Source organism: Nelumbo lutea, chromosome 1, assembly GCF_056320005.1.
Source record: "Nelumbo lutea isolate HS-2025 chromosome 1, American lotus-T2T, whole genome shotgun sequence".
NCBI classification, from domain to species: domain Eukaryota; kingdom Viridiplantae; phylum Streptophyta; class Magnoliopsida; order Proteales; family Nelumbonaceae; genus Nelumbo; species Nelumbo lutea.
In genome coordinates, this window is record NC_142684.1 from 201,854,906 (window position 1) to 201,878,132 (window position 23,227).

Genomic DNA, 23,227 nt, shown 5'->3' on the forward strand with positions numbered 1-23,227 from the left:
TTCCATCAAGTTTCAGTTAAACACACAAGTTTTACTTCAGGATGGTTCCACGTGGCGCATTATTGTTTGTAAATACGAAAATAAAAGCGAGAAATTGTGTAAAAAATAAATCGAAGAAGAAGCGGCCCCACATGCCACATGCTTCCCGCAACTGTTCTTGGTTGAGTGGTCGTTTGCGAAGGTCAACAAATTAGCCAACTACAAGTAACTTCTTTTTTAAAGTGTGGTAGGGAACCAAACATGCTAACGAAACTCTTCCATGTTTGACGCGTGTCAATTTGGAGCTCGCTTTCTGTTCCGAGATTACAGTGTGCTTTCCTTTCGATTAATTGGTTTAGAGAGTCAACCATCAGTCAGAGTCTCAGACAGATATTTAAGGCGAACTTTCAGCTGTAATGACAGTGGCCAACAAAGCATAGGAGTTTGGTCCCACCAAAGATTATTTTCCAGCATTCTGGTTCTCTGATCCTGTCTAGCTTTTAAGTTTTGTTCATTCGATTTGGATCGATTATCAACCACGTTGTAATTGCTCGAATTAGATCGTGCATTACAAATACTGCATCATTATCAATAGAATAATTTTAAAGTGACTGAAATACCTTCCACTTGAAAGTGATTTGAATAGAGTGAATTCCAAATCATCATCACTAACGGGAATTTGGAATTGGATTGACGAGTTGCATGATTAGGCCACGAGGATTTATTAGGTATGCTCGAATTAGATCGTGCATTACAAATACTGCATCATTATCAATAGAATAATTTTAAAGTGACTGAAATACCCTCCACTTGAAAGTGATTTGAATAGAGTGAATTCCAAATCATCACTAACGGGTCGGAAGTTTGGAATTGAATTGACGAGTTGCATGATTAGGCCACGAGGATTTATTAGGTATGGGTCGCATTTGCCCTTTGGCGTGGGATCTCCCAATAATAGAGAAAATGAAGCCTTCGGTAGTCCCTTCACTCTGTGAAAGGAATAAAGAGGACAATATTGGAGGCAAACTCATCCAACAAATTAATACTAATCCCAGCCCAATAAGTTTCTTTTCGCTATATTCTCCAACTAATTAATCTGGCTTTGTTTTTAATGTAAGTCGCCCTATTCTCCAATCAAGAATAATCACGGTTGAGTTTTTTTTTTCCCATGGACTTACAAAAAGTAATTATAAATTAAAATAAAAGGGTATATAAAATGGCGACAAGAATCATGGATTCAGGTTTGATTTATCTGTAATTACAGTGATACAAAATACAGTAAAAGATTGCACCTGTGATTCAAACCTTTCAGGGGTCACTGCCCCCATTACAAGTTGAACCAATCCCCACCTGCAACCATGGCGAGGATTCACCACCCATGTTCATGTCCTTTAGCTCACTTAGCTTTGCTAGCTTGACCTTACTGTCTGCTTCATCATCCACGTTCTGTACCGAAGTATTAGCGTTGGTTGTGGTGGTGTTGTTATTGTTGTCGTCGTTACTAAGACTGGGGTGGTGGTTGTGATGTTTATCGGAGTGGGTATTGCAATTGGTGTCTAGACCTATCCATGTCTGTAGAAAAATGGCCGTTGGAACTTCAAGGCCTAACGGATTCTGGGGATCCTGAAGAATTCCTGCAATGTCATCGACAGGGGCAGGGAGGTTGAGATCTAGAGGCTCGGACTTGTTAAATTTGGTGGGCCTCTGATGCAGCTGTTGGGTTTGGTGATGGAACTGGTGAAACTTGGCAAACGATGATGTGTCTGCTGGCGAATTGGAAGTGACCCAGTGACACCTCTTGTGCCCACCTAAGGCCTGACCGGAAGAGAAGACCCGATAACAGATAGAGCACTCATGCAGCTTGGATTTCCTCTTGGAGGTGGAGGGGATGGCCGCCAATGGAGGAAGTTGGGAGACCTGCTCGAAAGGTAGAGTTGCATTAATGGAGGATTTGGTGGGGTTGCCGTATCCGTCGTGGGTGATCACATCTTCCTCAGCTAGGCTATCGTCAAGATCATCCATCTTTGCAGCAAAACACCCCTTCACCTTCTTGTGACTAGCCCTATGCCCTCCCAGTGCTTGGTGTGAATTGAATACCTTCTTGCAAGCCTTGCACTCAAACATACCTCCGGCGGGAACCCCCTTGGCTTTTTCACTGGATAGCCGATGGGCAATGGGGAGTTGCAGCGGCACGACGCCCACCGGATTCCGCCGCTCCTCCTCCTTACTAGCTGAAGCGCAAGACTCCTCAGCATCGGCTACAAGTGGATCAACATCAACCCGAGCAGTTGACAACATGACGAGGCAATTGGCAAGGTCCTCCTCCTCGCTTGACGGGCAATTGGAATTAGAATTACCTACTTTAGCCCGTATCGATCTCTTCCTCTTGTACCAACCACAACTCCTTCGTTCTGCACCATCTTCATCGTCCGATCCGGGCAACGGCGAGGACACAGGAGACTCCATATCGTCGTCGCAGTTACATTTCCCGTGCTCAAGGAATGATTTCCACGACGAAAACTCCTTACCGCAATTCTCACAGATCCGACAGCTCTTGAGTCTGTTGGGGTTGGTTCGTAGTGCGTACATACGCTTATTGCCTGGCGGACTATTTCCTCCCAGCTTGTCTTCCCAATCGCTTACGGGGTCTTCATCTTCAATCTGCCCTGCCTCGTCTCCAATGCCATGGGCTCTCATGTGACCACCTAAAGCTCTTCCACATCCAAATCCTTTCTTACAAATCCTACAATAATGCTTAAAACTTGTCTGTTGATCCACAACCATAGCCATATGTAACAAACCTTACAACTAGAGAGAGAGAGAGAGAGAGAATGAGAGAGATTTAACTTTCAAGTGTGGAAAGAAGAAAATGGGTGTTCTTGTAGTAAATGTTGCTGTTGGGTTGTATTGTGTAAAGGGAATGGTGCATAAAGTGGGGGAGCCCTAGTTTTTAGTTGAGCTATTGGTTTGTTAGTGGATGAGAGAAGAAGAATGGAGTGTAAGTTGAGAGAAGGACGGTAAGGGGAGGGAGACTTTTTCTCCGGCTATTGATGGTGGCGCCGCCGGTCAACCTTACGGACGGACGGTACGTGATGAGTGTTTAATTGTGTGTTATGTCTGCAGTGAGAGGTGTGAGTGAGTGGGAGTGTATTCCGTCCGTCCATCCAGTCGAGTGACCAAGAGTGGTTCTAACTGCCGACCTATTCATGTCCCTTCAATTCCAAGCCAAGAAAACTACCATCGTCCCCTGCTCCGTCGGTTGGTCTATGCATCTTTTCCATACAATTTTTTTTTTTCCAATAAAAGCATTGCAACTTAAATATAAGAAAAAGGCCCAATAAACAATTCTGGTCCCGTTTCTCTTGGGTTTTGGACTTTTGGGAGAGGTGGATTGGATATAATAGTAGGGATATGTTAATGGGTCTGGTTAAATGGTAAACCCGCTTTGACCAGACCACGTCGGATTAGGTTTGGGTCAACCTTAATCGACTTTGGGTCAAATTCTGGTTGAGATAGACCGATTCACACCAAGCCCGATCTGTTGATATATGATAGAATTTGAAATTTTTGCATTTAAATATAGCCTTGGCTGAGTACAGAGACGGGTTGGGTTGGAATCGGTATTTCATTTAGATGGGTCCTGGACGGAATCAGGGGCCCAACTCTGTTGAAATTCTTCAATTCGGCCTAAGGCCAGCCCAGGATTTTATAATTTAGCCCACTTACTGTTCCCCATAGTTAATACAGGAAATGCTACAACATTGATTGTACAAACACATGGGGTGCATCATCATAGGGCTCAAGTTGCAACTCTTATAATTGGCGTTGGATTTTGCGTTGCAGTACCGCTATCGAAAATACGTTGTTTTATCATAGAACTTGTGATAAAAGAACAATTATTTTTGCCCAATTTTTATTGGTTTTCCTTTTTTTTTTTTGTTTTTTCTTCCCTTATTTTTCCTATGGCTACATTTGGAAACGATGCAAATGGAGTGTAAATACCGGTTCAGGGTAAATTGGCATTCTGGTTCACTTTTGCCTGTATTTTGATAACATTACATTTATGCATTGACAAATGACAGACCAATGCATATTTACATTGATAATAAAATATAAAAGTACATTAATAAAAAATAAGTAAATTTGCATTCAAGTGGGCTTTTGATAAAAAAAAAAAAAACATATGCTTCATTGGAATTCATGTTTGCATCCATTACAGCTAAAAGTCTGTTTGGTAAGAAGGTAAATTTGTCAGTGCAAAACTAATCCAGTTTTGCAATTTATATGAACCATTTTACACTCTACATATTTGCATTCACACTTATTTGCATCATTTCCAAATACAGCCTTATTAGACTCCTTACTTGAGAGTTTCCATATTTGACATTTTAGAGGTGAAGGGACGTATTGGATATTTTGATGAATTTGTTAAGGTGCCTTTTCATTTCAGGAATGAATTTTTTTATCAAATTAACTTTTGCTTTGCAAATTATAAAGAATAAGAAGAAAGAAAAACAGAAAGAAAGAAACATCAAAATTAAGATGCATTTTGATTATTTGTTTCACGCTAAATCAAAATTTGAACCAATTATATTAAAGACATTACGGATCTATTTAATTACTTTTTATGGTGCACCTACCATTAAAGACTTTAACAACATTGATGATATCATTATGATGTGTCACTACTGCGGGTTCTTTTGAATTAAATTATGTTACAACAATTTCCATAAAATGCACCATAGGTCTTGTCAAAAAAGAAATATGGGTGTGAGTTAGATACCTGATTTCAAGATTTTACACAGATAGTTCTTGATTTTTTGTCTGAGCCCGTTTAAATTTTGACAAAATCCAAACCTAAGTTGCACCCATAGATAGAAAGAAAGTAAAAGAAAGAAAAAGCAGTTTTTTCTTTTTTTTTAAAAAAAAAGTTGAATTTTCCCTTGATTTTAAAACTTGAGGATGATGAACATGCCCAATTGCAAAAAGCAAATGTGCATTTGTACATTGGACTTAAGTTGGTGGAGAGCATTGCAATAACTAATACACCGTGCGTGGACATGTGCAAAACATAAGCGCAAGATTGAGATCTTTAATCTTGTTTTCTAGCTACTTTTGAGAGTGACTAAAAAATTTGTACGTGCTTTGCACATGACAATTTTAGATGATGGTAATATACATCCAAATTATTTTACATTTTGTATATATTTCTATGTGTATAAAGTAATTCTATATTAGAGATGTCCTAAATGTTTTTTACAAAGTGATTATTAGAGTGTTTGGGTAGCTTGACCCGAGGTTGGCACTCCGATACTTAAGTTAGCGAACTGGTAATTGTTTGCAAGAAAGCAAGAGAACTAGAGAATTGCAAGAGCTAAATCATGCGTACCTTGTGAGGTTGGAGGTGAGACCTTTGTATAGGTGAGTTGCTGTAAGGCTCATGAAGTGCATCTGGGATCTCCGACCTGTCTGGTTCAGAGGTCGTTTCACACCTAGAGGCGTACTCCGTGCAAGCAGGTAACGTTTATCCAGTCTTGCTTGAAGCAGGCAGGGTGATAACTGGCTCTTCCAACGTGGCATCCTAATCCTAGGGGATTCAAAGGTGATAACTAGCTCTTCCAACGTGGCATCCTGATCCTACTGTTCTACAATGCCACATGTCATGATATCATTAGAGGACAAAATTACCCCTCATCAATTGCCCCCACTCCTGAATCCAGCGTGATCATTTCGATGAGGGAGTAGTATTAGCCTAAGATAATTTGGTCTAAGTTCAGCCCACGATCGTGGTTCGACCAATGGCTCAGGATCGGGTTGATTCAATTAGTTCAGCCTAGGCACGAGGTAGTGATCTAGGGACGTGTGGATGCCATGCAGCCAATAGGCCATGCGAACATCATAAACGTGCTAAACTAATTCCTCCTTAGAATACAAACCGTTGCATCCTTGTGAACCATTGGATCCAACTGATCTCAACCGTTCATAGTTCGATTAATAGGACCCTTAGGGGCCCATTTCACTCGTCCTTAAACTTGGAGTTCTGGAGCATAGTGAGGTTGCGGAGCTCGGCATTGTCAAAGTCATCGGTGTAGTCGGTGAGGTCGGTCTATTCATTCTAGGTGAGTCATCTCCCCTTGATCTGTTCTTTATTTTTATCATGTAGGGTGTCAAATCCGGGGAAGAGAGGGGTCCGTCCTGCTAGGCCAAGGAGGGATCCTTGGACCAAGAACGGTGGGGTTCGAATTAGGGAGCCTCATCCTCTCGTCGTCAACCCAAAAATAAATCTAAGTTTAGTTCCACCAAACTAGTTGTCGAGGATGTTTATGAGCTCGTAGATCGGTATCAGATACCAGACCAATTTGGATATTCCCTTCCCCTTGGGTAGTTCCCATGGGAGCATGACGACGACGAGGTCGCTATCTTTGAGGAGACCTTGAAAGTGGGTTTTTGGTTCCCCCATCACCCCTTATTCCTGAGGTGTTGAACAACTACAATGTTAGCATAGATCAGCTTCACCCCAATTCTATTAGGACTCCAGTTGACACCATCTCCTTTTGTCACTATGTCGACTTCCCCTAGATCTCAAGACCTTTGCCGGCATATGCCACATAAAGCAAAATTCCTCTAGTACTCTCGGGATGTATAGCTACTTGTCCTATCGGCTTGGGTGTAAATTACTACACGACTTCCCATCCAAGGTATCAGATTGGAAAAGGAGGTATTTCTTTCTTAATCGGAGTGGTGGATGGCCGTTCTCAACGGCTTGGAGAGTGGGAGTTAGGGACTTCGGGGAGGATATGTTGAGTGAACGGAAGCAAATTAAGGTGCAGCTCTTAGTGGATAGGAGGTCAGAGCTGAGTGGCCAAGGAGAATCTAATCCAGGCAATCTAAGCCCTTCAAGTAGGTTTCCATTTCAAGTTCTAGCATATTTCTTTTTCTCTTTGGTCTTGACTTAATTTTGGACTTCTCATGCAGGAAACAAGTTCGGTGTGCCAACTTCTTGTCTGTTTCAGGCTATGAGAAGGAAGAAGAGGAAGGTGACTCCCCAAGAAGCTCCTCAGGTTGTAATTTCCAAGCCCATTGGATGGAGTACAACCAAAGCCATGCCAATGGTTGACCTCTTCGAAGAGGAACGACCAGAGGGGACCTCACTCAAACTCGAGGCCTCTTGAACCTCCAAGGAGCCCCTTCCACAACTCAGGGCCAAGGTGACCACTACTTCGGATGTTGGGGCCACTTCCGAGGAGAAACACACCACCATGGACTTCTAGATTTCCCAAGTAAATAGCAAGGAGGTCATAGATCTCCATGAGTCATGTCCCGGTGAACTAGGCGAGAAGCTTATTCGTTGCCTCCTAGTGGTATGTACCTAAAACCTTCCTTCATACTTGCTGATGATACACTATTTCTTTTTCTTCAGGTGAACACCATGGCCCACACACTATTGGGGAAAGCCATGTGGGGAACCGCTAGAAGCCAAGTTCTTGAGAAGGCAACGGAGTACTGATCTCGCTTGGAATGAGCTAGCCGTCTTGTCCATGACCTGAAGGCTGAGATTGTCTAGGAGCAAAGTTACAATGTTGACATGGCGAGGACCATTGAGATGTTGACCGACGAGCTAGAAACCAAAGGCCACGAGTTACAAAAGAAGGAGGCCTAGTTTGCAGAGTTTCAAGGGAAACTCCTCGACGACATTTGTGCTACCAAGGTCCGAGTTATCAAGGACTTCAAGACTTCGCCTGAATTTCTGAAGGAGAGAGAGGAGTTTAGGATAGATGCCTTCCATCAGGGTTTCAATTTATGTCAAATGCTAGTGGCCTCGATGTACCTCAACTTCGAATTGGCCAAGTTGAAGAGTCTGGTGTGCACCAACGCGATGGTGACCCAGGTCGATCAGGAGCCTGGCTTCGAGGAGGAAGACGAAGTCGACGAGGGAGTTGAGGGTGGCGCAAATGGCGGAGCTGGTACTGGTAGCAATGGAGTCAACGACATGGGTGTTGAGGAGTGTAGAAACATTTGAACTTCTTGCCTCTTTCCTTGGACCCACTATATATATGTTATACGTCGAGCCTTTGAGTTCGACCATCTCAAAAAGATCTGCTCTCTCTCTCTCTCTCCTTTTAGCAATGTATGATGTACTTTGCATTACTCAATGAAATTGACATTTTTTGCATATATTGTACCCCCCTTTCTCGCCTTCTACTTTCTATCACCAGAAAATAGGCCAAGTGTTAAAACACGATCCAAGGTTGCTAAGGTGCACCTATGCCTTGATCTCAAAGTGATTAGGCTTACGATTTCGGCTAAGTCAAAATGCAGCCGATGTGCTGAGCTGTCGACACCTTTTAGGTCGGCATAGGGGGCTTTACAGCTAAAAGCGGATTGGCTTCCCCTTGTTCGTTTGACCAAGTTACCATATTGGGTGGTTATACTTTTATTCTCGTGGACACAACTCAAAACTTCCAAACTCCTCATAAGTAGTATCTCCTTAAGTTATCAATGTTCTATGCATGGGGTACCTGCCTCCCCTCCAACATTTTGAGCTCGTACGTGCCTTCATCGATCACCTTGAGTACTCTGTAGGGGCCTTCCCGATTTGGACCTAGCTTTCCTACACCAGAGTTAGGTACCATAACCTTCCTGAGTACTAGGTTGCCAACTCGGAATTGCATCTCTTAATGCGAGCTTTGTAGTATCGAGCTACCATTGTTGGTATGTCGCAGTTCGCATGTAGGCTAAGTCACGAACCTCCTCCACTAAGTCGTGGTTAGTCCGTAGCTCATCCTTATTAGCCATCTCATCGTACGTCTCAAACTATATAGTCAACACTTCGATATTGGTTGGGATGACAGCCTTTGTCCCATACGTTTGGTTGAAAGGAGTCTCGCCGGCCGCCGTCTTGATAGTAGTTCACTAGGACTAGAGAAGAATAGGCAACTTGTCCACCCACAAACCCTTAGCTCAGGAAAGCCAAGCTTTTAGTCCATGGAGGATTGCCCTGTTTGTCACTTCGGCTTGACCATTTACCTGGGGATGGGCTATCAAGGTGAAATTATATTGAATTCCCATCTCGATACACCTGTTCTGAAACTTAATGTCTTCAAACTGCTTCTCGTTGTCCGATATCAACACCTTAGGGAGTCTGAATTTGTAGACGATGTTCCTTTAGAAGAAATTATGGACATTGTGACTTGTAATAGATACTAGCGGCTCGACTTCCACCCACTTAGTAAAATAGTCCATTGCGACCACCAAGAACCTCCTCTGTCCAGTCATAGGTGGGAAGGGACTGAGAATATCTATCCCTCACTGTGCGAATGCCACAAACTAGTGAGGTACCTTAGGTCAGTGGTAGGACGATGTGGTATTTTAGCATGCCATTGACACTTATGCACTTCCGAACTATCTCCACTACATTTGTCTTCATTGTGGACTAGTAGTAGCCTTGTCTTAGAGCTTTCTAGGCAAACGTCCTACTCCCCAAGTGTCCTCTGCAGAGACATTCATAAATCTCGTGCAGCACCTGGTTCGCTTCTATTGGTCACAAGCAGTGCAAGTAGGGGAGCGTGAACAACCCGTGATATAGTTGCTCACCAATGATAACATGGTGAGCTGACTATCGCTCTACCCTCCGAGCCACGTTGTATTCCCCTGGTAGGGTCTTGTGGCGCAGATAGTCAATGAGCGAGTTGATCTATATCAATTCTACATCCAAAATAGGAGTGACCTCTTCTATCACCCTTCTTTCTATGCTAGGTCATGGCGGATCTTAAATGTAGACCGTTCTCTTCGTGATGTCCATTGCAATGGCCAGTTTCGAGAGCACATCAGCCTTAATGTTCTCGAACCTTGGAACTTGCTAGATGTACCAAGAGTGGAAGTAGGGCAGGAGCTCTCTAACCCTGGCTAGGTATAGGGCTGTTCACGGGTCGGGTTGGGTCTGTTTACAGATGTTTTTCCAATCGACCCAACCTGGTCGGGTTACCTGAAATTGAAACCAAAACCAACCCTATGTTAAGCAAAACCGACCTGATTGGTTTGAGTTGGTTTGGGTCAGTTTGGGTCGGTTTCAACTCTACTTAGTGGTGACTTAGTTGTTGTTCAAGTATTCATTTCTGGCTCTACATTCCCAAAGGAAACCAACATTTCTTTAATGTTTTATGACCCATCCATGGATCCAGTTGTGGAGGGAGTAGAGTTTGAGAGACAACTTAGTTAAGTAGGTTGTAACTAGGCTAGAGACAACTTAGTTAAGTAGGAACTAAGTAGGTTGTAACTACTAACTAGGAACTAACTACTAAGTCAGTTTGGTTCGGTTTAAGATCTAGGACTCCTCATCCCATGTCGGGTCGGGTGTCGCACTGGTAGATGCCTCTGAGGTGGTCACAGCCTTGATTCAGGGTTTGGCATGCTGAATGTGCACTCGGCGATGAACTCTGCCAAGCCCTGGGGCTTGATTATTGGGTGTAGCTCAAACCAGATGTTGTATTCGTTGAACTTGATTGCCCATTTTGTTAACCTTCCCGAGACCTCAGGCTTTTGAAGGACATGCCTCAGAGGTAATTTGGTCAAAACCATAATGGTATGTGCATGAAAGTAAGGGCACAAATTAACCAGCTTTTCGATATTTGGATACATCATCTCGGTAGCATCCAAGACTACTTACATAGTAGATAGGTCATTGCAACTTGTCTACCTCGCGAATTAAAATTGAACTGACTACCTCATCACTCGCTGAGAGGTAGAGTTTTAGTTCGTCTCCAGGCTCCAACCTAGTTAGTAAGGGTGGTGAACTCAAGTACCTTTTTAGCTTGCCAATCGCGCATTGACACTCTTCGGTCCACTCAAAATCTTGGTTCTTTTTTATGACTTTAAAGAATGGAAGGCACCGCCCAACCAACTTAGACACAAACTAGTTCAAGGTGGCTATCCGGCTTGTTAGCCTTTGGACCTCTTTAATCAACCTAGGGGGTCTCAGATCTAGGATGGCCTAGATTTTGTCTAGATTGGCTTCGATGCCATGTTGGTTCACTATGTACCTGAAGAACTTGCCCAACATGACCCCAAAGATGGAAATTAAAGAATTTGTATTTTCTTAAAATATCAAAAACACAATTTAGATCAGAAATTAAAGAATTTGAAAATTGGGTTTTCATAGCCATATAATCAACTTTAGCTTCTATTTTATTTCCAATTACATTAGAAAACACTTTGTTTACAAGGTGTCGGCAGGTCACTCCAACATTTTTTAAACGAAAGGGCATAATTTTATAACATTACAAGCTCGTTTCAATTACAAAGGCATTTTTTCCTGGTCGATTGGATCTATCTAGATTTGGTTGTATTCGGAGTAAGCATCCATGAAGCTTAATAGCTCGAATCTTGAGGTTGCATCTACCAGGTAGTCTATCCTAAGAAGTGGGAAATTGTCCTTTGGGCAGGCTCTATTAAGGTCGGTGTAGTTGACGCACATTACCATTTGTCGTTGGCTTTCTTTATGAGCACTGGATTTGCACCCATCTCAGGTATTGAACCTCTTTAATAAAGTCTACTGCAAGGAGCTTCCCTACCTCCTCGTCCACTATACTCCATCGCTCCTGGGCAAGTTCCTTTTCCTCTAGTGGATTGGTCTGACTAAAAGGTCAACATTTAGCATATATGTTATGACAAAGGGGTCTATGTCGGGCATTTCTACTGACAACTAAGCAAAAACATCTAAATTATCAATTAAAAAACTTACCAGTTCAGAGCACAATGGTTCCATGAGATGGACTCCGATCTGCACAGTCTTCGTGGGGTCGGTATTTGAGCACAAATCCAAGTCGACATCAACGCCCTACTTTCCTTTCCCTTTGAACATGACCACGTAACACTTCCGTGACTCAAGTTGATCTCCTCGCATTACACCCACTCTATAGTCTGTTGGGAACTTCACAAACAAGTGATAGGTCGACACCACGACTCTGAGTGCGTGCATGATTGGTCGGCCCAAGATGTGGTTGTAGGGCGAGGGAGTCACGACCACTAGGAAGTTGTGGTCGAAGTGCACCTAGTTTGGTGGCAAGCCCGTTGTCACTAACACTATTATGTGACCTAGAGGCTACACCACTTCTCCGCTAAAGCCAACAAGGGGGATGTTGATCGATAGCAGGTCCTTCCTCTCCAACTCCATTTGCTCGAATGCCTCTAAGAAGATGACGTCCACCAAACTGTCAAAGTCAACCAGAATCCGCTTTACTTCAAAGTCATTTTATCACTAACTTGACCATGAGGGCGTCATCATGCGGATACTGGATCTTGCGAGCATCATCCTGGGTGAAGTAGATTACTTCCTCCACATGATGGCATTTAGGCAGGTACCTGTTGGTGGTGGATCTCGAGGAGGCCGGTCCTTGTTCTAATCCTTGCTTGATTGTGGTGCTTCTCTGGGCTGGTCAACAGGTCAATGGTGGTCTTCCTGCTTGATGAACTACTTCAAGTAACCTCAGCGGGTCAGCTCCTTGATCTTGTCCTTGAAATGATAGTTTCCGATATCATCATCAATTTCCCGGTGGAAGTGGTAGTACTTGTTTGTGTTACTGTTGGTTGGGTCTTCTCTCATCCTCAGTGGCCATCTAACATACTCGATCATCTTTATTTGCATCATGATTCTCTCCTTTTCGTGTTTAAAGCAATGTAATTGCGGTTCTGGACGGGTGGGGTGCGTGAATGCGGCCTGAGGATCTGTTGCCTCTATATGGGGACTTGCTCCTGTGTGGCAACCTGCTACACCCTTTATGGGGGGACCTGTTGTGCCTCGGCGACCTGTTCTTCTTCCTCTATTTGCTATCCTTGTTCATCCTCTGACCTCTTCCATTTTCTGCTAAGCTCTAATTGGGATCCAAGCACTTCTGTAGCCTTTTTGAGCTTGGTTGCTTGGTTGGGAAACTCCACCATGAGCGCAAGTTAGGGTGCTAGATGCCATTAATTTCTATGATGATCTGAATGGCCGAGTCAAGGCTCAGGATCTGTAACCACTCTAGGTTGACCCGCTTAATGTAATCCCAAAGCTTTTCATCGAGTTGTTGGAGCATGTTCAAGAGGCATGTCATTAACTTCGAACACTACTTGCTCATCGCAAAGTGGGTGGTGAAGAGATTGGTGAACTGGCTTCAACTCTTGATTAAGCCCACAACCAATCCTGAGTACCACATCTGAGTTGTGCCCCAGAAGTAGTTGAGAAGGCCATGTAGAGGCTCGTGTCGTTGGCCCTGTGTAGTTGCATCAAGACCTAGAAGCTATCAAGGTGGTTGACTGGGTCTGTAGTTTCGTCGTAGGACTCCAAGATGGGGTCGTTGAAATCCTTAGGTCGTAGAGCCATGAGGATTTCCATGGTGAGTGGCAAGGTGTAGGCCATCGGTTGTGCTAACGAGGTAGCAATTTGGCTCGCTTCTTTCTTATCATTTCTTTTCCACCTCCTCATTGTCACTCAGAGCTAGGCGGCTCCTTCCTGTGTTGTGGCATGCACGTCTGTGATTCCTTCTTCGGGACCCATTAGTGGAGCTGGTGGTCTCAGACGTCATGGCTCAAGTTAATTCCATGGCGGGAACCTGGTTTTGGTTGTTGTGACAGTGAGGTGGGTCTGGTACTTGGTTTTGATTCTAGTCGTCGGGCTGCTGGTTCTAGTTAGTGTTCTGCCATGTGATCTGATATCGTTGGTGTTGTTGTTGCTGCTATTGCATCCTTGCTAATGCCACAAAATGGCCTTCCCACGTTCTCATCTGTAGGTCTATCCCATGGATGAACTGCATTAGCTCGTTGAACTGGCAACCATCAATTCCGCCGAGAACCATAGAGGGCTCGACTAGTGGAAGAGGTGCGTTCATGGTGGGTAGGAGGGTGGTTAGGGTTCGGCGTGACAAGGACGCCAGGTAAGGTATGGGGCACGGTAAATTACCCGATAGTGACAGAGGGGATATCAGTAATCATGGCATGTTGGTCTTGCCCCCTTGTGACTATTCCATCAGCATGTACGTTGTTGTTGATAGGGTTATTCCTGGAAGATGCCATTGAACTTGTAATTAGAGAGAGTGTGAGAATACGGCTTTTGTATAACGTTCCCACAAATGACACCAATTGATGATGCATGATTTGGTGCTCCCTACTAGCAGATAGCTCGGACGCTGGATTGAATATGTCGCTTGGTCGAGCTACAAGAAAGTGATTATTAGAGTGTTTGAGTAGCTTGACCTAGGGTGGGACTTTGATGATTTAGTTAGCAATCTGGTAATTGTTTGTAAGAAAGCAAGAGAGCTAGAGAATTGCGAGAGGTAAATCACACGTACCTTGTGAGGTTGAAGGTGAGGCCTTTATATAGGCGAGTTGCCGTGAGCCTCACGATACACGTCTGGGACCTCTGGCTGGTCTAGTTCGGAGGTGGTTTCATGCTTGGAGGTGGACTCCACTTAAGCGGGTGACGTTTATCTAATCCCTCCTGAAGTGGGCAAGGTGATAAATAGATCATCCAATGTGGTGTCGTGATCCCAAGGAATTCAGAGGCGATAACCCGCTTAAGGAGAAGGTCATCCAACACGTTGGGCAAGTCACTACCGAAGTCAGGTCAGATCGGTGGAAGCAGGTCGCTCTTATGCTGACTTGAGGTCTTACCTGGCTTTACGCTATTCGGCCTACCGGAGTAGTGCTGAGTTTGTCAAGAAGGTTGTGAAGTGTCTGAAGTGTTCATATGACAAATATACAATATTAGAGAAGCACCCAAATGTTTCTTTTTTTGCAAATTTATGTATTTTTCATTTTTTTCAATTTTATCATGTTTTTAATTCTTATTATTTAATTATGACATCAAATATTGGCACATTTGACCTAAAAGTTGAACTATTGACCTAGAACAAATAGGAAATTAATTTTATTTTTTGTTGGTTCTAAAATTTGTATTTCATTTGCATTATCATTAAAAACAATTATTGTTTATTTAACTATACATCATGGATTCACCCAATTGGCCTAGATGGTTGAATTGGCTTATCCACCACTCTGATGGAAGAATGGTTTTGTTTTTTTTTTTTCATATAAATTGAAAAAAAAAGATAAATTATTGAAACCTCCCCTATGGTTTTTGACCTTTAAACAACAAAAAAAAAGTTTAAAATTGCAACTTTACCTTTGAGGGTTTCATATGAAGGAAAAATTTATAAAATAAATCAATTTTGGAAAAGATTGGAAGGGTTTGGAGTAGTGATTGATATGAAAGGAAAACTTGGAAAATAAACATTTAGTCAAAGTAACTACATGGTTATTTTGGACATTTTCACGCCTCTTGTTATAGGATTAAAAGAGAAAATGTTCTACTTGCAACTATGTTAAAGTTCAAGGGAGATGATTGCAATTACCAAACTTCAAGGGAGGTTTCCAACAATGATTAGAAACTTCAGGAGATGTTTTAGCATTTTACCCTTTAAAACACGGGTTTCATATTGTTAAAAATTATCTATGCATTTGGTAAAGATCTAATTATTAGAATTATTAAATAAAAGTACCTTAAATTCAAGATTTAATGTAAGAGAATGTGAGTTAATACTTTAAATATAAGACTTAATGAGAAGGAATTAAATAAGGTGAAAATTATAAATATATTATATTATTAGCCCTTAGAATTAAACGAGAACTAAATTCAAAAATAAGGGTAGTTTAGTAAAGTTCCACATCCTCATTGGTACGTTAAATAGTACTAGTAAGTGTGCACGTGCTTTGCACATGGTAATTCTAAATGATAATAATGATAGTAATATATCCAATTTTTTATAAACTTTAGGCTTTTTTTGTTTTTATATTTTTAGTTTTCTATTATTAATCGGATTTGTATTGAAAATCCAAATTTAATTATATAAACACTTCATCCAAATACATGATAATTGGATCGAGTTGTGAAGTTTCAAGTATCATTGCTAGGCATACTTTCTTGGATAGATTCTTCTTTTTTGTAATGTTTAATCTTTTTTGTGTATCTTTTTTGTTCATTGATAAAAAATATGTAAGATTTAAATAGAGGGAATTGAATGGGGGTCAAAAGTAGTAGTTCAATTTACAACTTTAACCTTATAATTAAATATGGAACAAATTCAAAAATGAGTATTTTAGTCAAAAGAAAGTTCCAAAATCTTATTCATATTTTTAATAGTGGTGTAAATATAGAATTATAGATGTGTTTAGTTTTTTTCCTATAAATTTTTTGTATTTTTGTGTGTAAAAATAATTCTAATATGTCACATTTACCTTTTGTTTAGTTTGCTAAATATATGATATTATACACATGCCTAAATGATTTTTTTTTGCAATTTTTTTGTATTTTTTCATTTTTGTATTTTTATATTTTATTAACTTTTGTTATTTATTTATGGCATTAAAGGTTAATATGTTTGACCCAAAATTTGAACTTTTGATCTTTGTAAAACAGTAAAATAATTTCATTTTTGTCCAGTTCTAATTTATGCATTTTATTTTCATTACCAGTAAAAATAATTCTTGCTTATTACAGTTATTTTTTAATTTGGTTTATAAAAATATCATAATTGTATCTAATTTTTTCTACATTTTTTGTAAATTTTATATTTATTTATATTTTAAAATTTTTATTATGTAACTATGACTTCGTAGGTTGATCAATTTGTTTCAAATGGTTGAATTGCTTAGCCACCACTTGGATTAAAAATTGTTTTGTTTTTTAATCAATTTTAAATATATGGATTTATATTGTTAAAAATATTGACACGGATCTAATTTAATAAGAGAAAATGGGAATTAATAATTTAAGTATAAACTTAATGAGGGGGATTAAATTACGTGGGAAATAATAATTAAAGTTACATTTTCAACCTTACCATTAGAGATGGACTAAATACACAATTATGGCATTTTAGTAGCCACTAAAGCTGGCATTAAAGTTGTAATAAAATGGCTTTTATACCCTTTCTCAAACAAAAAAAAAAAAATAGACGGTAGTTTTAGTCCAAAAAAAGTTTCACATTGCATTCACACTTTTTTATATAGTATAGATAAATAAATATACCGTATGTATGTATGTATGTATGTATGTATATATGTATGTATGTGTGTGTGTGTATGTATGTATGTATGTATGTGTGTGTGTATGTATGTATGTATGTATGTATGTATGTATGTATGTATGTATGTATGTGTGTGTGTGTGTATGTATGCATGTATGTATGTATGTATGTATGTATGTATGTGTGTGTATGTATGTATGCATGCATGTATGTATGTATGTATGTATGTATGTATGTGTGTGTATGTATGTATGCATGCATGTATGTATGTATGTATGTATGTATGTATGTGTGTGTGTGTATGTATGCATGCATGTATGTATGTATGTATGTATGTATGTATGTATAAATAAATAAATAAAAGTAAATATAAACAAAAAATTTTGACTTCACGTGGATTGCACGTGGGAAATTTAAATTATAATAAAAATTTATTATTATTAAATTTTGTATTCCATTTCCATCATAAATAAAACTAAATTTTATTTTAATAACTATTTTAGTTAATATGATGAATATATAACATTAGAAATGTTCCCAAATGTTTTAGACATAATTCTATACTTTGTCATTTTTTGGGTTTTATCTTTTTTTAATTATTTATTATTCAATTATTATACTATGAGTTTATTTGAAAAGTTGGATAACTGACCCACCATCTAGATAGGAAAATGACTTTTCTTTTAAATCAGTTTTAAAATATATATTTCATCTACATTATATAAATTATTTTTACTTATTACACTGAATCTTTATTTGATATAATTAATATATTAGAGATGTGTACAAATTTTTTATATATTTTTGTTTGATATAAATAATTAGTATAATTTAATGATGAGAAAAATATATCTCAAATATAGGATTTAATTTAGAGGCTACTTGTACTTTTATAGTAGTTTAGATATAGATATTGTTAGATTCAAACCAAATAGAACCATTTTGGTGAATGGGGTCACATGTTGAATTTTTCAACCACTTGATTCAACTTCTAACTTATTCACATAAAATGTGCAAAATAAATAAATAAATAAATAAACTAGAAATGGTTCTAGATTATCTTTTACATCAAAATTTGCCAAATTCATGTTTGAGTGTATAGTGTGAAGAATTATAAATTGGAAAAAGAAACTAATGTACATGATTTGGCACACAACTTATTGGCTTGAGCTTTGAAGTTAAAGGTGGTGTCCAATTAGTGTGTAAGTCTTAGGTGCCTAAACCCACCCATGGATGCCTCTCATTGGCACCTAGTGGTTGAGTGATGATTTCTTATAATAATGAGAAAATGACTCTTGTTAGGTGCATGTCAAACTTTGTGATATAGATAAGAGCACATGCTAAAAAGAGTGTGCAATGTATCTACCATGAAAGAAACACACATTAGGGGGACTATGGAAGAGACAAACATGAGGAGGATTGTTAAGATTTACATGTGAGTGTATAATGTGAAGAGCCCCACATTTGAAAAAGAAAAATGAATCAAAGAGTTTATATACAAAACTGATCCATAAATTAATAGCTTAAGCTTTTGGATTAAAAGTATTATATCCAACTTTATGTATAAGTCCTGTCTACATAAACATAACCACCATTTTTTGCTTAGCAACCAAGGGCTGGCTCGTTGGTGTATTAACTGGAATATTCCAGAGTAAATGTGGAATTAAATCCCGCAACCAACACTTTGGGGAAAAAGGGGTCAAGGGGAAGTTATTAATGGTGCATAACATTGAATACTAAAGAAAAAACACCATATTTGTTGCAGATTGGTGATTCTTAGTGGCCTAACCATTTGGTTTTGGTCTTTGACAATTAGTTGGAAGCATTCCTTAATTTATAAGAAAGATAAAATAATTAATTTCTCAATGATTTATATTGATGGTATAGCAGTTTCAGAATCTTCCATCATCATTTCAAAATGGCTTCGAAAGACTAATACTGACGATTATGAAATTTTTATGAACTGTTGTTGAAGGCTTCAAAGACTAACTCATTCAAAGTAGAAGTGTAAATCGGGTTGTGCTGCCCGTGGCCTGGCACGATTATATGGCCCGTAACAGGCTTAGGGTTTCAGGTCTGTGGGCTGGGCCAGCACGGCCTATAAATATATAAATAAATAAATAAATATATATAATATTGATATATACATAATCTTATATAAATTATAATTATATAATAATAGAATATAACATATTAATAAAATAAATAATTTTTTTTTCAATTCTTTTAAATAAATAGCTTTGGCCTGATCCATGGCCTGATCGGGTCTAAGGCTTAGCCCATGGACCAGCCTGGCCCATAACACGACATAGGCCCATGCAGACTCGGGCCATGGGCCATGTCGTGCTGGCCCAACACAACCCGTTTTACACCTCTAATTCTAAGATGGGGTGAATCAGAATTTATAACACCATTCGAGAGTGAAAAAAAAAACTATGTATAGCTCAATACACCGATAGTATCATATTATCAAGCAACTAGCACCAGCACCACCTTGCACAATCATGATTATAGTCTCTTATGCTTGTTATTAAACTCTACAAAATACATTACAAATTTATATACCTTTACCTTGTTTGGATAATGGGTGAAAAAAATGGTGGAAAAGGATTTTCAAATTCTCCTCTTACTCCTAAAAAGGTCGAGTGAAAAGGTTGATTTGATTTACATTTTGCGCTGTATGGGCAAGGTTGTTAAATCATAAATGCACATTTCCTAGCAGTATTGTTGTCGTATCATCACTTATTCAGATTTCGAACCGTTTTTGTCTTTATATATATAATACGATTCAGTCACCAAATTGATCGGGTCAATAGTCCAATCGTTTAGGTCAATAGTCCAATCACTCACTAAGTTGATCGGTCAATCGCCTAGATCAAACAGTTTTTGATCAAGTTAACAGATTTTGGCTTTTTTGAGGTTTAACTAAGTATTAATTGGATGACGGTTCGAACAATTTAAGGGGGTCAAATCAACGATGGGTTAAAAACATTTTTTTTCACCTATATTCAATATCAATTTATAGCCCGATCCAACCCAGCCCAGTTGTATTTTAAGCAAAACAGTTAAAACCAGGTAAAAAGGCTGTTCTGGTATTCCCAACCCAAATTAAGTTCAAGGACCACTGGTTGGCCGAGAAGAAAATTTTCCAATGGCAACGTTTAGTGGCGGTTGGACCTCTGGTTGCTGGTGGGTGGTGAATCAAAATAATCACGTTAATACTTTATAAAGTGAAAGTACAATAGGATGTATAACCAATTCACTCCCAAGATAAACTAGGTTAATTAGGTGGACCTAACTACTTGTAAGGGTGTCAATGGATCGGTTTTGGATTGGATCCCGTCCAGTCTAAAATCGATTTGAATGGATTGGACCAATCTGCCCTAAAATACTTTGGACCTGATCCGTCCACAACAAATTTATATTGCTTTGGTTTGGATTAAGTCAATATCCAGTCCATTGATATAAGATAACAATGTATGTGTTAATGAACCGGGCTTTAGTTGAAACCAATCTAAATCAAAATGAATTTGAACAGATTGAATGGTCTAAACATAAATTGGATTGGTTCAAATTGATCTGAAACATTTATTAGATTGGATTAAACCTGATCCATTTATAATGGATTCATATTGGACTAGATTGAATTGGACCAAATCCAATCCAATTGACACCCCTAACCAGTTGTATTATCATCTTTTTCTAAAATTACACAAAAATAGAGATGTTAATTTAGGTAGAGGTTCCTTCCCCCTTACCTTCCCATATTCAACTTTTGTCACATTTCACATGCATGCATATGGCACAACCCCATCCAACTTCGATTTATTATATTAATTCTCACTTAAGATTCTTCTAATTTATTCATTTTCTCACTTAGTTGTTTGTTTAATGACTTAACTTAGTCCCATCCATTGAATCTGCAGTCTCCAAACTCAATTAAAACACCGCTTCTTCCAAATAAGCATCGATACCCTGATTCACTTGCTCATGAATTTTCTGAAAATTTACGTACGTAGGCTTACATCATCCACCCCCAAAGAGAAGCAGAGCTACATCGAGTGCAATCTTCCATTCTCGGTACCAATGTTTGCTAATATATACATCCACTGGCCTATTTGCTTCTCTATGCAATTACGCATAAATAAATAATGCTTTAAAAACTGATTTAAAACCGAACCGTTTTGGCAATTACGCATAAATAAATATTGGAATGGATTGTATGTTTTAATTTAAAAATAAATAAATAAATAAAATAAAAACAGTCAAACCATTGTTAGAGTAATACGTGTTATCGGTCTAACCATTCGGATCAATGGATCGCTATCAGTAAAACAGAACCAGTTGCCTTAATAGACCATCTAGGTAACGACGGTTCAAAATCCATGTGAATAAAAGCAACATTTAGACTATGAACCAACTCCTCGATGTTCTAATAAGGGTTGTGGATCTCCCAAGGAGAAGGGAAATTATCATTCATGATATCCAGTTATCCACCATCAAAATCTAGGTTCCATTGATTTTATTTAATCTATAAAAGGGTGCTAATTTGGATCTGGAACAAAACAAACTTCCTCAATGTTCTACACTTGCACTGTTGCACATTAAATTCAGAATAACTAAAACCAATGGCCATCCATTGTCAAATACTTTTGGTAGTGGTGCTCAGCCATTTTCCTTGTAAAAAATTATCTAAGAAATTGACTTATTTTGCAGGAAATAACCAGAACTCAGACCCAAATTTGGTAGAAAGAGTTCAGTTGATCTCATCAATAGTTGTAAGACTGGGACATGGACTCCCTACATTAGCCTACCACACTTTACAATTATCACACGCATTACTGTAGGAATGGCAACGGGAAAAACTTTGGCCGGTGGGGGCTAACAGCCTTTTACTGTTGAGAGAGTTTGTGGGTTGGGCACGTAACCATGTGAATTGGTGAACTGATGTGAACATGCCCAACCCAGAAACTCACTCAACAGGAAAGACTGTTGGCCCCAAACAGCCAAAGTTAACCCATGGCAACGGGGTGGGGATCATATTTCCCGTCCCTGACCCGATACTAAAATTAAACCCATCCCCATTCCTGAACTCTGCCAAGGATAAAATTTGTCCTCCACCCTCGATCCCCGATGAGAATGGGTTCCTTGTGGGGACCCGAATCTCCAATTTTTTTTAGATAAAAGTACTTTTTTTTGAAAAATAAATAAAAAGTTTAAATCATAAATAATTTTTTAAATATGTTTTGATATATATATATATAATCGGGGTTGGGGCAAGGCGAGGACCTCAATCCCCATCCCCAACCCGAAGAAAATTGCCATCCCTACATTAGTGTAGTGATTGACTATTTTCTTTTTTATTAGGCTCACCTTGGAACCCACCCATTCTTTTGGCGAGTCAATATGGCTCGAGGGTGGGTTGGGTCGAGGGGGTCAGGATGGGTTGGGTCGACAATTTCGCGAAGCCTCATAAAAAGTGCATTTGAGGTGACTCAAACTAAAGGCCACCTAACACATCCACATCTTGCTCCAATTCCAAGCCAATAAGATACATTTCATTTTGAGATTAAAAGTGAAATAAAATAGATGTTATTAACCTTTGTTTTCATATGCAATTTAAACAAAAAACACATTTATATTTAGCAACTTTAGCTAAAAATAAAAAAAAATAATATGAAAAATAGTATTTTATAAACTAATATAACAAATAATCTATGACATCTAATTTTATATAAACAAATGACTTTTAATATAAAAAATTTATACAAATAGAATACTAATAATAATAATTATTTTAATACTTAAAATTTATAAATTCACACATGATATAAATGTTAAAATTTGTATATATTTTTAATAAATTATTAACTAATATTTTAATTTTCATTAATAAGTAATAAAAAAATATTTATTATTTACAAAAAAATAAAAATATTATAAAAAAATATTGAAGAATATAATATTAATTTGAATCTATCAAATCTACTAATCTACATTTATTTCAAAAAAATATTTTTATTTCATAAAGTTCATAGAAATAAAATAATAATAATGGAATAATTATTTTAGTAATTAAGAACTATGTGTTTGTATATGATATGTATCTTATAAATTTTAACAAATTTGATATAATCTATATTAAGATTATATTTTTATAAATTATTAATTGATATTTTAATTCAATT

The 23,227-nt window shown here is 38.7% G+C and overlaps 1 protein-coding gene across 1 annotated transcript; it reads right to left on the reverse strand.

Moving 5' to 3' along the window:
* Positions 1-1,153: 1,153 nt before the first annotated feature.
* On the reverse strand, positions 1,154-3,813 carry LOC148880400 (zinc finger protein ZAT9-like). The gene has a single exon (XM_088962283.1). It carries the CDS (start codon positions 2,767-2,769, stop codon positions 1,288-1,290), a length of 1,482 nt encoding a protein of 493 aa, XP_088818409.1. The 5' UTR covers positions 2,770-3,813; the 3' UTR covers positions 1,154-1,287.
* Between the last annotated feature and the right edge of the window lie 19,414 nt (positions 3,814-23,227).